General features: G+C 32.5%; 2 protein-coding genes across 2 annotated transcripts; both read right to left on the bottom strand.

Moving 5' to 3' along the window:
- Nucleotides 1-705: 705 nt before the first annotated feature.
- On the bottom strand, nt 706-1,524 carry LOC123894177 (probable WRKY transcription factor 17). The gene is made up of 3 exons (XM_045944094.1): nt 1,160-1,524; nt 863-991; nt 706-766 (listed from the first exon to the last, which is right to left on the bottom strand). The coding sequence occupies exons 1-3, from the start codon at nt 1,522-1,524 to the stop codon at nt 706-708; spliced, it is 555 nt and encodes a 184-aa protein (XP_045800050.1).
- Nucleotides 1,525-6,276: 4,752 nt separating this feature from the next.
- On the bottom strand, nt 6,277-7,747 carry LOC123897758 (probable sarcosine oxidase). The gene has a single exon (XM_045948510.1). The coding sequence runs from the start codon at nt 7,615-7,617 to the stop codon at nt 6,439-6,441; it is 1,179 nt and encodes a 392-aa protein (XP_045804466.1). The 5' UTR covers nt 7,618-7,747; the 3' UTR covers nt 6,277-6,438.
- Between the last annotated feature and the right edge of the window lie 6,067 nt (nt 7,748-13,814).

Below are 13,814 nucleotides of genomic sequence, written 5' to 3'. Positions count from 1 at the left end.
GTTTTCTCACGCGTCCCTTAAAATCAACAAAATATTTCTTTCGCTACTTTAGTGGACGTTTAAAATCTTGAAAATTTTATGTGAAGAGATGTATTTTTTCCTCTCAAATTTCTCATTTGTATAACGTCTGCTAGCTACTCAAGTAGCATATGTGTAAAATCTTAAAATTTTCAAGTTATGGGGTATTTTGTTTTTCAAATCTCTCATTTTTATAATACCCGTTATTTAAGTAGCGGACGATGAACATGTCAAATGTTAAAAAAATTCATATTATAGGGTTTTTTTGTCGATTTTTTTGCCAAAAGAAGTTCTCAAAAATAAAACAATCGTAGTGGTTTCTTCATTTACAAGTTATCACTTTCATTCTCACTGTTTTTTTTTCAGATCAAATTAGATTATTTATACTAAACCTTTAATTCAATCTTATACTACAATACAAACTTGCACATAAAATCTATAACATTGTAACCAAAAAAATAAAATCTATAACATATTACAAAAATTCTACTACTACAACCATTGAACGGATGGGAAATTTTTAGAAGAAAAAGTTTGGTGTCATATTAATTAGTTTTCCAAATATATAATACTCCATATTAATTAGTTTTATAAAAAATGATAAGAATAACGGACAAATGGTATAATTAACGAACCATACCATTAAAATACTAAGACGATAGTTAAATAAAAACATTAAATTCACAGTCAAACTACACATAAATATTCTAGCTGGACACCATTTTCCGTAGTGCACTTATAATATCCCCTGAAACAAACAAATTAACATAATCAACGGTTATTAAATACATGCCTTTGACAATAGTCAAAACTAATCAACGGCCATAAATTACCATTCACCCACCTTGGATATGGTGATCCCTTTATTGATTTTTGCCCATATTTTCTCCATTGATATCCATCCGCTGGTATATCGGCGATATTATCATTTATTGGCGCCATTACTCTCACCGTTCTCTGAATCCTAATTTTCCTAAAAAACAATAATCAAAATCTTACGACTGAACGACTAATAAAATATGTGAATAAAGATAAAACATGTGATTCCGACTCATTTTTTATTGTTGCAAAAATTAATTGAAAAGAAAATACTCCGTAAATCATCTACCGTGATTATTTATACAATGTGATGTGGGTGTACCTCTCTTTCATGCGGTGACATTTGTTAGAGTTAGATGAAACGCTAAACGTATCTTTAGGGAATTCACGATCCAGAGACAATAATTTAGGGTTAGATTTCAAAATATTAGTTTTTGTGAAATCAAGAGTTAAACGTTGGTGTCGAGGAGGTTGAGGTTGAATATGAAGTGGTGGCATTGGTGGTGGAGGTTGAGGAACCACCGGAGCACGGCGAAAACGAGCATGACCAGTGCGGTTGAGTAAATTGGAGAGTTTTTTCAAGTGTGCTACGGAGGGTTGTGGTGTAAGAACATTGGTGAGCTTGTTAAGTGAGATTAAGCTTTGAGAAGTGATTTCTAGTATTGTATCTTTGTTATGGAATTTCATCTATTCTAAACTTATATTTACTATATGGAGAGATAGTTTAGAGTTAAGAATCAAAATGCTGTGAAAGTAAAAAATAAGTGAGTTTATGTTGGATTTATATATGGATATATGACATCAAGATGTCACGATAATGGTTTTTTTTTTCTTTTTGACTAAAGTATAAGTTTTTTTCCAAAAAAACAAAAGAAGAAAAAAAACGAGTTTTTTCCTTTTTAATTCACTTTGATAAGAGGATTGAGATTAGTTTGACGAATTAATGAGAATATGGTAAAAACTTGGAAGGTCTTCTAAAATCCAAATGTCTGGAATAGGGATGGCAATGGGTAGGGTATGGGTAGGGTACTATAGTACCCATCTCCATACCCGCAGTTTGAAAAAATACCCGTACCCATCCTCATATCCGCGTGGGTAACAACCTTTGTCCCCGTCCCCATACCCAATGGGTACCTAAGTACCCATATCCAATGGGTACCTAAGTACCCATACCCGTACCCGTTACCCGCATTTTTGCTAAAAATAAATCGATCGATTATAAAATATCATATCGTTTTAATATAATTAATTTTTTTTAAAAGATTTTAATGTCGACTCATGAAAATTATAAACAAAATCTTTACAAATCTCATGTTAAAGTTCATTTCTTTGTTAACATATTCACACTGTGTTTGTATTATATTATAAATAAATATTTTTATTAAAAATGTGTAATAGTTTAATAGTTATTGTATTTTTTAAATTGATATACATATCTTATTATATAAAATAAATATATATATACATTATGTGGGTATGGGGCGGGGTGGGTACTAAGGTACCCGTACCCGCACCCATACCCGTTCGTTTTGCGGGTAATTATCCATACCCGTGCCCGTACTCAAAATGCGAATTTTTACCCTACCCGTTATGAGTAATTTTTGCGGGTGCCCACTGGGTATGAGTCAAATTGCCATCCCTAGTCTGGAAAAAAAATCCAAAGTTACCAATGTTTAGTGTTTGAAAAATAGAAATTTTTAAGTGAGTCAACACCTAATCATTAATGATTAAACATAACTAATTAAATAATTAATATATTAAATAATTACAAATAATTAATATAGAAGTAATTAAAATCAAATCCTTTAAATAAGGAAAGAAAGAAAAAAAATGCACATTCACTTTATAGTACTCCCTCCACTTTTTTAGTGTCTTTTGACGTCAAATTTAACATTTTTATCTAATTATCGTTTTGGTATTTTAAGGGTACAATTTGTCGATTATATCTATTGTCAATTACTTACTCTTATTCTTTTCAATTATATTTGAAAAAATAATTATTATAATTAAAAAATAAGATGCAAAAATACATCTTTTTAATTTAGTGTTACTAATTTAATTACTATTCTGAATAAAAATACGGAGGGAGTAGTATAGTATTCTGACAATTAATACGAGTAGTTTTTTTCTCACATGACCTTATACTTATTTAGTAATACATTTAATAATTTAATAATAAAATGAGTAACTAATAATTTATACGAGTAGTTTATTATTTTTCTCTCTTTTATCACCGCTGTCTTATTTGAAATATTAAATATTAATTAAACATATTTAGTTTTTATCTTATTTCATATTTATAAGTTAGTTCAACTTTAATTTTATCAAATACCAAAAATTTAATCAACTAATTTATCTTCTATAAGCTACCTTATAACTTATTAGTCGTAAACTCATCCGCTATAAATTTTACTTACCAATTGGGCATAAATTTGGTATTTATCAATTAGATACAAGTGGTGAGCCCAATATTTATTTGAAGGTTATGTTGTTAAAATAAAACTTTCAAATATTGTGTGGAAGCTTCAACTGTGTCGAAGTGGGAAGGAGTTTCGAAGGCGTCGAAGTAATGCTTGAAGGTTAGTTCGCCAAGAGGCGCGTCGAAGCGGTGAAGTAGATCAAAGGGCCAGTCGAGCCAGGCCCAAAGAAACAACACTGGCCCAATAGAGAATTGGCGCGCACTGAAGGAAGAAGAGTCGAACGTGGAGAACGTGGGTCGACGTGGCAAATCGAATAACGTCCAGATGATCAAGGAGCAGTTACCACTTCGCCATAGTATTTATAGCAGTTTTTCACTAGTAGTCGAGGTCACAAAATTTTATACAAAACTTTCTCTGAAAATTCTAAGTACTCAGCGATCGAACGAAAGGAATCTTGAAGAGAAGATGTATGTTTTGTGAACCATTTAGTCTGTAACTGCTTTTCATTCAATGCAATTTACTTTCCAGCAATGTTCTTTAGTTTTATTTGATATCTGTTCATGAAACTGCTATTTCGAGGCGATTCGAACTAGCTTTTTCTTTTATTATTTGCGCAAGATTTAATTCTTAAAGTGTTTGTTATACTTTTTAAGACGAACACTCAAACATTTTTCTAAGTAAACAAAACACAAAATTGTCCTGAGATTTACTAGTTGATCTCTCGAGTTTAAATACTTAAACTAGCGGTTGTTTACCAAATTCCTACGTAAACACCAACTATCCACTATTTTTTACTAAACGGAACCATAATAGTTTGAAAAAAATATATAAAAATAATAATGTATAAAAATAATTGAAAAACATAAAATTAAAAAAAGAGAGTTTAGTTAGAACAAAAAAATGAGTGGTTCAAATATAAATTGCATATGCGTTTTTTTTTCTTCACTTATTTTTACAGATTTGGTTTTAATTAATACTCTATTAATTATTTATAATTATTTAATATATTAATCATTTGTAATTATTTGATTGACTATGTCTAATTAGTAATTATTAACTATGTAACCGAAATCCAAAGCACAACCGGTATTAGCTGATGCATCTGCACAATGATTAGATTCCTGATAGACATGTCGCAGAACAACTTCCCAATCTAATTCCATAAGGCGACAAATCTTATAAACAAGGGCACGACCGCTCGGGCTACCATTACCATCTTGGAAATCACATTCACCACGGTCGCTGAATCCACATCCACCTCTATACGTGTAACCCTAACTCTCTATCATATAACAGTCCTTCAATAGACCACAGAATTTCGAGACGTAAGCGCTACACACACCCAACCACTTTGCAAAGCCTCCGGTCCACTCCCCATGGCTACCACGCAATTCACATCCGTGTACAAGCAAGACCGCATTCAAATTACCATGGCTACTCCCACAAACATCAACGCCATTGTCTGCATTTGGTGGCCGAATCACTTCAATCATATTTAAAATATGAACTGAAAGCCAATTCTGCAGCACATCCAATTACCGTTTCCATCCACAAGGTCCACCACCTTAGCATTTTATTTCCATCACCAACAACAGACCCAAAATAATAATTTTCTAAGTTCTGCCAGAGTTTCACCAAATTCTTCCGTATGCATTTAATTTAATATGAAAAATTACAATTCCAATTTTTTTTGAGAAAAATTCCAAAATTAATCTTGTCTTTGATTTTTCTTTTTTGGTACGATTATCATGTCTCGTAGTTCAGTGAGTCGAGGACAATAATTTCATTTTGTGTCCAATCTTTTGGCCCATAATTTATCCAGTTCAAGCAGTTTCAAAATTAAACATATTATCATTGAAATTGTCATGCTCGGTCCGTTATTTTTTAACGGATCAAACGCAATTAGTATCACAAGTGAGGAATTTTTTTTTCCTACCCCTACATTTATCTCTTTACCCCAACATATTTCAGAATATTCCCATTCTACCCTTAAAAAAAAGTGTGCTGGTATGTTAAAAGTGTGCTGGTATGTTAATTAAAGTGTGCTGGTATGTTAAAACTGCATCAAAAGTGTGCTGGTATGTTAAAAGTGTGCTGGTAGGTTAAAATTACATTTATTTCTTTAACATATTTTACCGGAACACTTTTCAAAAGTGTACTGGTATGTTAATTAGCGATGGTTTAACGGTGGCTAAATGGAAAATTCACCGGAAAACTTTAAAACTGTATTGTGAAAAATTACTAAACTGCAGAATGGGTCAAAAAAATTAAACATCGGAAACCTCTCATTTTCTTCCACCCATTTCTCTGTTTCATCTGAAACCACCAAAAATCTGCCACCGGAAATATGGTACATGGCCGGAGAAATTCACAAGAAGAAAGAAGAAAATGGGTCAAAAAATTACAACCAAAGTTTGAATTTTTATTGATAAATTAAGATGCAATCAAAGCTTCAGAATATGAAATCAAAAGGGATAATGATTTGATTCTTGAATTTGCTGATAGTTGGTGTTCCAAGACCAACACATTTGTATGATCCTTCAAGCAGATACGGGGATATGAGGAGTGGTTGGATCTCACAAATTATTATGTGAGTTGAATTGACAAACTGGGCACTCTTTCAATCTCAATCTGATCCCTAACTTGAAGGATTGTAAAAAAAAGAAAAAACAGGAAAAAAAATTACATCGGAGAAACAAAGGTTCGATTTGGCTAAACTTGTAAGGTTCAAGAACGTGTTTTTGTTCTTCAAATTTCCGGAACTCATTTTTACACTTTTCCGGTATGTAAATCATCATTGGTTTATGTTTAAAAAAAAAAAGCATTATTGGTTTATGGTTGTAAGTTTCGGAACTCTTTTCTCGGAACACTTTTGCAATGCTTATCGGTTGTACAAGTTTAAATGATAAAAGGATAAAATTGGAATATTTGGTTATTTGTTGGGGTGAAGAGTTAAATGTTGGGGTAGAAAAAAAAATATTCCACAAGTGAATTACGTGTAACAAGTGTAGCATGCAATTATATATTTTTTAATAATAAAGTTGATGGCAGTTTATTTAAATTTTTACAAACCAAACAAATTTATTCATAATTTCCTTGGCAGCAGCCAAGTCAAGACTCACACAACATTAAAAAAAAAAAAAATTACAAACACAGCACATGGATAACGATGAGCACACACCTAAATCTTAGATGCCATTTGGAATCTTCCAATCCTAAAATGTTTCAAGTCAACCTCATTAGTTTCCCCATCCACCACAAGCTCACTCAATATCTTACCAATAACCGGAGCCATCTTAAACCCATGACCCGAAAACCCAATACCCAAAACCACATTTTTCCCAAACTCACCACCCAAAAAATCAATCACAAAATCTTCATCAGGAGTCATAGAATACATGCAAGATTGTTTCACAACAGGCTCACTTGAATCAACAATTCCACCAAATCTCCCTTCAATCCACTCTTTCAATTCATTCATCATCACAACGGAGCCCCATGGTCTCTTATCCGGGTCACAAACACGACCACCGTGAACCGCCACTTTAATCAAACCCGGAAACTCCAACGTTGGTGTTCCGTAAACATAAACTTTTCCAAAGCTAGCAAATGTTGGAAAATCGCCACCAATTACGAATTTACCTTCATGCCCTTGTTTAATTCTCCAGTAACAAACATGAGTTTCTATGGGCTGTATCGGAATTTCAACTCCACTAATCCTCTTAAGTAACTTATTCGCCCACGCGCCAACAGTTACCACGCATTTTTTACCGCGAAATGTTTCACCGCTCGCGGTTAAAACGACAACGCCAGCGTTGTCATTTTTAATATCCGTTACTTTTGTGTTGTCTTTCAAAACGGCGCCGTTTTTGTAAGCGAGTGTTTGAAACATGGCAACAGCTTTGGTGGGCTTTAGTATACCACCGTGTTCAGTGGTCAAGCCCACCCAATTTTCCGGTAAGTTGATTTTTCCGGCGAATTTCTCGGCCACTTGCTGGTCGTTGAGAAGCTGGTGGGGGATATTGTGTTTGTGGCAGTTTTCGATGACGGCGCGGAGTGTTGGGTCGTTGAATTGGCCCATGTCTAAGTGTTGGGCCTTGAAGTAAACTTCATAGCCCACTTGGGCTTGGGCTTCTTTCCATAGTTTGAAAGATTGGATTACCAAAGGGTAGTAATGGGGTTGAAGATAGGTGGTGCGAATTGTGCGGGATTCACCGTGGGAGGAGCCACGGTGGTGGAGGAAATCAAATTGTTCGAGTAAGAGTGTTTTAAGGCCACGTTTGGCTGCTTGGTAAGCGGTGGAACTTCCCATGACGCCGGCTCCGATGATAATCACGTCGAACTGAGAATCCTGATCCATGGTTGATAGAATTGGTGTTTGTTGAGAGTGGAAATTAAGGGAGTGAGGGTGATATGATATGTGATGATGATGCTGATGTGTGTATGTGTTGTACTTGTACTTGTTTAATGATGTCTTTATCTCGATGATATATAGACAGCATGGAATCTTTATTTATTGCTGCGCTTGCATGTTGTACACGCGCACTTGTGTTTGTTGTTTTTTATAACATTTTCATACACATTTTATTTTATTTGGATATGCTAGGTGTATAATTTTAATAATTCATAAATGGTTTGATAAAAAAGAAAATAATTCATAAATGGTTATAATATAAAAAAATTAATAGATATAAATACTATTTATAAATTTATCAAAATTAAATATACCGATATGTATCTAAATAAAGTATGTATAAAAAAAATCATCTTTATTATTTATTTTTTTTGTGTTGTTTACTTTAATACTATAGAAGCCATGCATCATTATTCATTAGGTTCATGTTGCAGAAAATATGACAATATGGATTAATAATGTTGTGTTTTAAATTTTAGTAGTTATATCTCACACCAATTTTAAAGGAATTTATAGGGATGACAATGAGTAGGGTATTATAGTACTCATTCTCATACTCGCGGATTGAAAAAATACTCGTACTCATCCCCATACCGCGTGGGTAACAACTTTTGATCAATTATAAAATATCATATAATTTTAATATAATTAAAAAAAATTTAAAGATTTTAATATTGACTAATGAAAATTATAAACAAAATTATTACTAACCTTATGTTAAAGTTCATATTTATGTTAAATATGCACATTATTTTTATATTATGTTATAAATAAACATTTTTATTAATTAAAAATATGTAATAGTTTAGTAGAGTTGTATTGTTTTAAATTGATTTACATATATTATAATATACTAATATAAATAAAATAAATAAATATATATTATGCGGGTATGGGGCGGAGTGGGTACTAAGGTACCCGTACTCGTTCATTTTTGCAGGTAATTACCCATACCTGTGCCCGTACCCAAAATGCGGGTTTTTACCCTACTCGTTGTGGGTAATTTTTGCGGGTACCCTCTGAGTATGAGTCAAATTGCCATCCCTAGGAATTTATAAGAGTGATGACTTATGAACTTAATGACAGTTTTTGATATAGAGATGTGGCATGGCAGCATTAGTCACTATAAAAGATTTTTTGTGGTTTTCACCATCATTATATGGCCCACTGAATCTCTTAATCTGATTCGAATGTTAACATCAAGTGGTTTCAGTCCCCTCTCGATCGCAGTTGCAAGGGATCAAATTATGATTATTTCTACCAAGTTCAGTGTCACGTCAATCATCACTGGATCAACTAACGATTAGTGTCTCTATATAAAATTCTAGATGAACGAGAGTGAGAGAAGATAATAAGAAATTTGAATATTATTATGACATATAAAAAAATACTTTTTAGTTTTAATTTTTTCAAATATATAATATTTTGCTTTTGGTTCTTGATGACTTGTTTTAGTTTTTTTTGTTTTGCTTACAATGAGCTGGGAATCGAACTCATGACCTATAACATTCTACTCAAACCTCTCACCACTAAACTTGTTTTAGTCCTTAAAAAATATGTTTACGTTAAAATTAATCCTTTTAATATTTATTTTAATCCTTATTTTAAATATGTAAAATTAATAAAATATTTTACATATTACGAGGAGCAATTCCAATATGAATCAATTTTATAAAGACTAAAACAAAACAACATGGGCCAAAATTAAAATGTTATATATATATTTACAATGATTATAATAATTTTGTTTTTTACAAGAACTATATTTATAATCACCATATGTTTCCATATTTAAGCCTATTATTATTGAAAATGACTTGATAGTGATATTCACTTATATATAAGCAAGTGACTACATTTAAATTTATAGTTAAGTACCTTATTATAGAGATGATAAGTACCAACAAACCTAATTATATAGAGATATTTTCCCAATAGAATATAATTTAAATCTCATACATGTCGTATTAGATATTAGGAGTAATAATATAAGATATTTTCAAATATTCTAACCTTCACTTCATATATAATTTGTACTTGAGTGTTTAGTATTAGTATTGTTATTAATGTAAGCATGTTATATTGGCGCAAAATATACCATATTAATTATTAACTTTGTGACCGATTTCCGTCAAGAACATAACCTTTTTTTGTGTGCTAGCAAGAACATGAAACTTTAAATACCAAACACTTTTCGTAGAAATTAGTTTATGGTAAAATTGAAATTTTTAGTGGTTAGTTTAGAGCAAAACCTAAAATTTTTTGTTGGACTATTTATATGTCATATGTGAAATTTTGTCCGAGATCTATAATTTTTTGGTCCACCACTTTTGTCCTTACAATGTGTTGTTATCTTGATGAGATCGAGGATTTGTGGGGAGATGAGAAACATGGTTTTCATGTGCCAAGTGAAAGGTAAAGTCACCATCAACCTTAATTATTAAAGAGTATGTATCCTTTGGGACTTTGGGTACGTTATGAGTTGCTCTTATTGTTGATGAAATGTAAAGTCACCGTCAACTTAATTTAAAGAGTATGTATGTCTTGGGACCTTGGGTTGAGTTACTCTTCTTTCTTAGCACATGCATATATATATATATATATATATATATATGTTGGTGATAAAAAAAACAGAAAAATTGTTGGCCTTTTCCATCTCTTCCATTTCTTCCTCCAACTAATTAATCTCATTGGCTGGACATGAAGGGTGTGACATCCACTATAACTAGTTCAGGAATAGAGAAATACCACATCGATACACTTAGACAAATGAAAACTACTTGCCAACAATGAAGGTACGTAAATTCAATTAGCTAGTAAGTATACAATTCATATCTCTCACAAAAGCTAGCATGTGTATAAATTTAAGTGTCGATGTACTCCCTCCATAATAATTTATAAGCAAATTTCACATTTCTACATTCATTGCATAGCTAATGTATTTGAAAATTTGCTTATAAAGTGTTACGAATGGAATGGAGTATATGAAAACATCTTCTATGGATAATATGTAGAATTCTATATAACCATGATTGTGGTGTCTATGCGCCCATAATCTCAATGATTCGATATCTAATCGAATCTTATAAAATGAAGGGTCTTGCTAAAACTGTTTTCAGGAGATTTTTTAAATATTCAATTTAAAGAAATTACTTATTTAAAGAGTGAAACATTTCACTTTCTGATGTACTGACTTCACACGTTTTTATAAAATTTTCACAAAAACTTACTATTTAAAATGCTTAAAAAGTATCATGAGATACTCTTTAGCATTCCCTAAAAAGAATTATGGGATGAAATATTAGAAAGAAAAAAAAATACTACACCTGAAGCAAATGTACAAAATTGTTCAACTTTTAGTCTTTTACTATCCTCCCAACACAAACAATGGTAGTAATATTAAATTAATTAGTGTAGTATGCATAAAAGTTTTAGGTTGAAATTTCATTCATTGTCTCCATTACACACAAAAAATGATTACGCATTGAAAGTACTAGTATACTTTAACTTGGGCATTAGGATTTATTTGTGGTGATATTATGTTTTATCAACGATCTTAGTTTTGGCATTGATTAAGAAAAACACATGTGCCCATAAAGACAAAATTAAGGACATGCATGGCCGTATAAAAGTACTAGGAGTAATTTGCTTTGGAAGATCGTTTCTACTTTCTAAGACCAAACACATCAGAGATGTACATTTCTGTCCGATTACTTCTTCTGTGTCTAGTGTTGGTGGTTTAGTTTGTTTTTTTTTTTGGGTGTTGGTGGTTTATTTAATTAATGAGAAATGTTTTTTTGGACACAAATATAATATCATTGATAATGTAGTCATTTTCATAATAATAATTATAAAAAAAATTGATTTTGTCAAAGTGAAAAATTTAATATTCCTTCTCTCCGCCTTGTCCGTCGTTTTCTCTTCTTCCTCATTCACCTTCTCTTCCAACTGCAACGACCTCTCTCTCTCTCTCTCTCTCAATCCATTCAGATCCGACCTCCATTATCGCCGCCACAATTGTCGCCGACCTCACCAGTCACCACCACGCTGAGAGATCCTTCCACGTACACCAGCAAAGAACAATGAGAGAGAGTAAAGGTAAGAGAGAGAGAGGGTGGCCCAAAAAGAGAGATGGTGGCCGATGAAAGTTTTTTTTTTTATACCCAAAAAAAATCAATTCTCTTATTTTTTAAACTAAAGGTATCATCCGTGTGCAACTACGTAGACTAATTCATTCCAAGTAACTGGGATCCATTTAAATATGGTTGACATCTCTCAATAAATGCTTCTCTATACGCACCGGCCGGATATCGAACCCATAATTAATTGATTAAGGGACCAAAGTATTTACCATTACCACACTATGTTGGTAAATCAATTCTCTTTCACATATATGTGTTTTTAATTTTTCTTAAAAAAAATATATAAAATGAGTATAAAATCATAGTGGCAATATTGTTAGGGGCGGAGCCCCTCATGGGCTGGGCTGGGCCATGGTTCACCCCAAGACTTTTGATTTTTTTCATAGGTATACTATTTAGCGGCTGTTTTAAACCACCGCTATATAGTATGTTTAGTTTGTTACTTGCCAGTTTGCGGGGGTTTCAAGCACCCCAAATTTGGACCACTAGAACAGGTTTCCAGTTTGCGGGGCTTTCAAACCCCCTCTATTTGGACGACCCAAAATTTCTCCATTATATGTTAATAATTCAAATATCCTTCTTAATTTATTTTCTTTGAAGTATCCCTTCTAATATTTTATTGTTTAATATTTTAGAATGTGTAATTTATTTTGTGAAAGTATTCAAGTATATTTTTTTGAAGAAAAAAGTACTCAAATTTTTATTTAAAATAGAGTTTGTGTATAAAAATTCATGTTTGATCAATCTTTTGTTAAAAAATTTTAAATTTATTTATTAAAAATGGTAATGGTCCATCTATTGACTCTTTTTTAGATATCCATATTAGACACACCCTCAATATGATATGTCTTTTTTTAGTAATGTTTTTTGCATATTCGATTTATATTTGTAGCGATCCGCCCCAACTATTTGGACTAGCTCCGCCACTTAATAGTGTGTGTTGGATTTGTGTTGTAAAACTGTGTGCACATAACATTATTGTTCCATTAATTAGGCAGGTCCACATAGGCCCTGCAATTTTAAGACACTAGCAAACAACACACATGTCATGTAGGTTGAGAAATTGAGACGCAAGAACTAAGGCTGTGCATATAAAAATAACCCGACCGAAACCCGAACAACCCGCCAAAAAATGAAGGAGACGGGTCGGATTCATGCGGTTTGCGGGTCAAAGATTTGTTTTTATCAATCTCACATGAGTATCATTGGGCGGGTGCGGGTGTGGAGTATTCAATCCATCGATACTCATACCCGACCGAAAAGGTAACACTGTAAGTACTAGTAGTAATTCATAGCCATACTTCAATGATATGTCTTGTTTTCTCTTCTCCAATCACAGCTTTTAACCTGCACCATAGTCACATGCCTACATATTTTTTGTCTTGAAAATAAAAGAAAAGCTACATCTACATGAACTTGAAACTAACAAAAACACTCAATGCACTATTTTCAATAATAAGACACGTACAACTTCACACATCACACATCTAATTTCAAACATCAAATATCAGTAATTAATTATTCTCACCTACTACCAAATACTAGTACTCCTCCTCCTTCTTTTTGTTATGTTTTAATTTTAATTTAAAGAACCAAAAAACATCTCCTACCTTCTTCAAATGTCCAAAATCTTTCTCCCTCTGCTATTCCGGTGAAACCTCCTCTGTGATGTGCCTCCCTCTGCTATTTGTACTTGTTTCTATATTTTTAGTTGGTAAGTACTAGTAGTCACGCAGAGACACAACAATGATTGCTATATTCTTTTCTAGAGTCAGGCAGAGACACATTAAGCCCTCTCTTCTTTTTCTTCTTCTACTGAAGGCAAAGACAACAATGTTTGCACTTGCGGTGTTTGTTCTTGTGATAAAAACAAGGTTACACTATATCGTTTCCCCTCTTCTTCTTCTGTAAGGGCAAAAGTTGTTTGCAGTGTTGTGATAAAAACACTATAATTATTTCTTTCTGCTTTCTTCTTTCTTTGTCAAACCATAGTAATTCTTT

Source organism: Trifolium pratense, linkage group LG7 (genome assembly GCF_020283565.1).
Source record: "Trifolium pratense cultivar HEN17-A07 linkage group LG7, ARS_RC_1.1, whole genome shotgun sequence".
Taxonomy (NCBI): Eukaryota; Viridiplantae; Streptophyta; class Magnoliopsida; order Fabales; family Fabaceae; genus Trifolium; species Trifolium pratense.
Note: the sequence above shows the minus strand (reverse complement) of the source record. Positions and strands in the feature narration are given on the sequence as shown.

What these genes read in the sequence shown, in the direction of transcription:
- LOC123894177 (XM_045944094.1), bottom strand. Translation starts at nt 1,524, where the DNA reads ATGAAATTCCATAACAAAGATACAATACTAGAAATCACTTCTCAAAGC. An exon ending in TGTCACCGCATGAAAGAGAG is followed by an intron (nt 992 to 1,159) that starts GTACACCCACAT and finishes ATTGTTTTTTAG; the next exon opens with GAAAATTAGGATTCAGAGAA. An exon ending in AAGGGATCACCATATCCAAG is followed by an intron (nt 767 to 862) that starts GTGGGTGAATGG and finishes TGTTTGTTTCAG; the next exon opens with GGGATATTATAAGTGCACTA.
- LOC123897758 (XM_045948510.1), bottom strand. Translation starts at nt 7,617, where the DNA reads ATGGATCAGGATTCTCAGTTCGACGTGATTATCATCGGAGCCGGCGTC.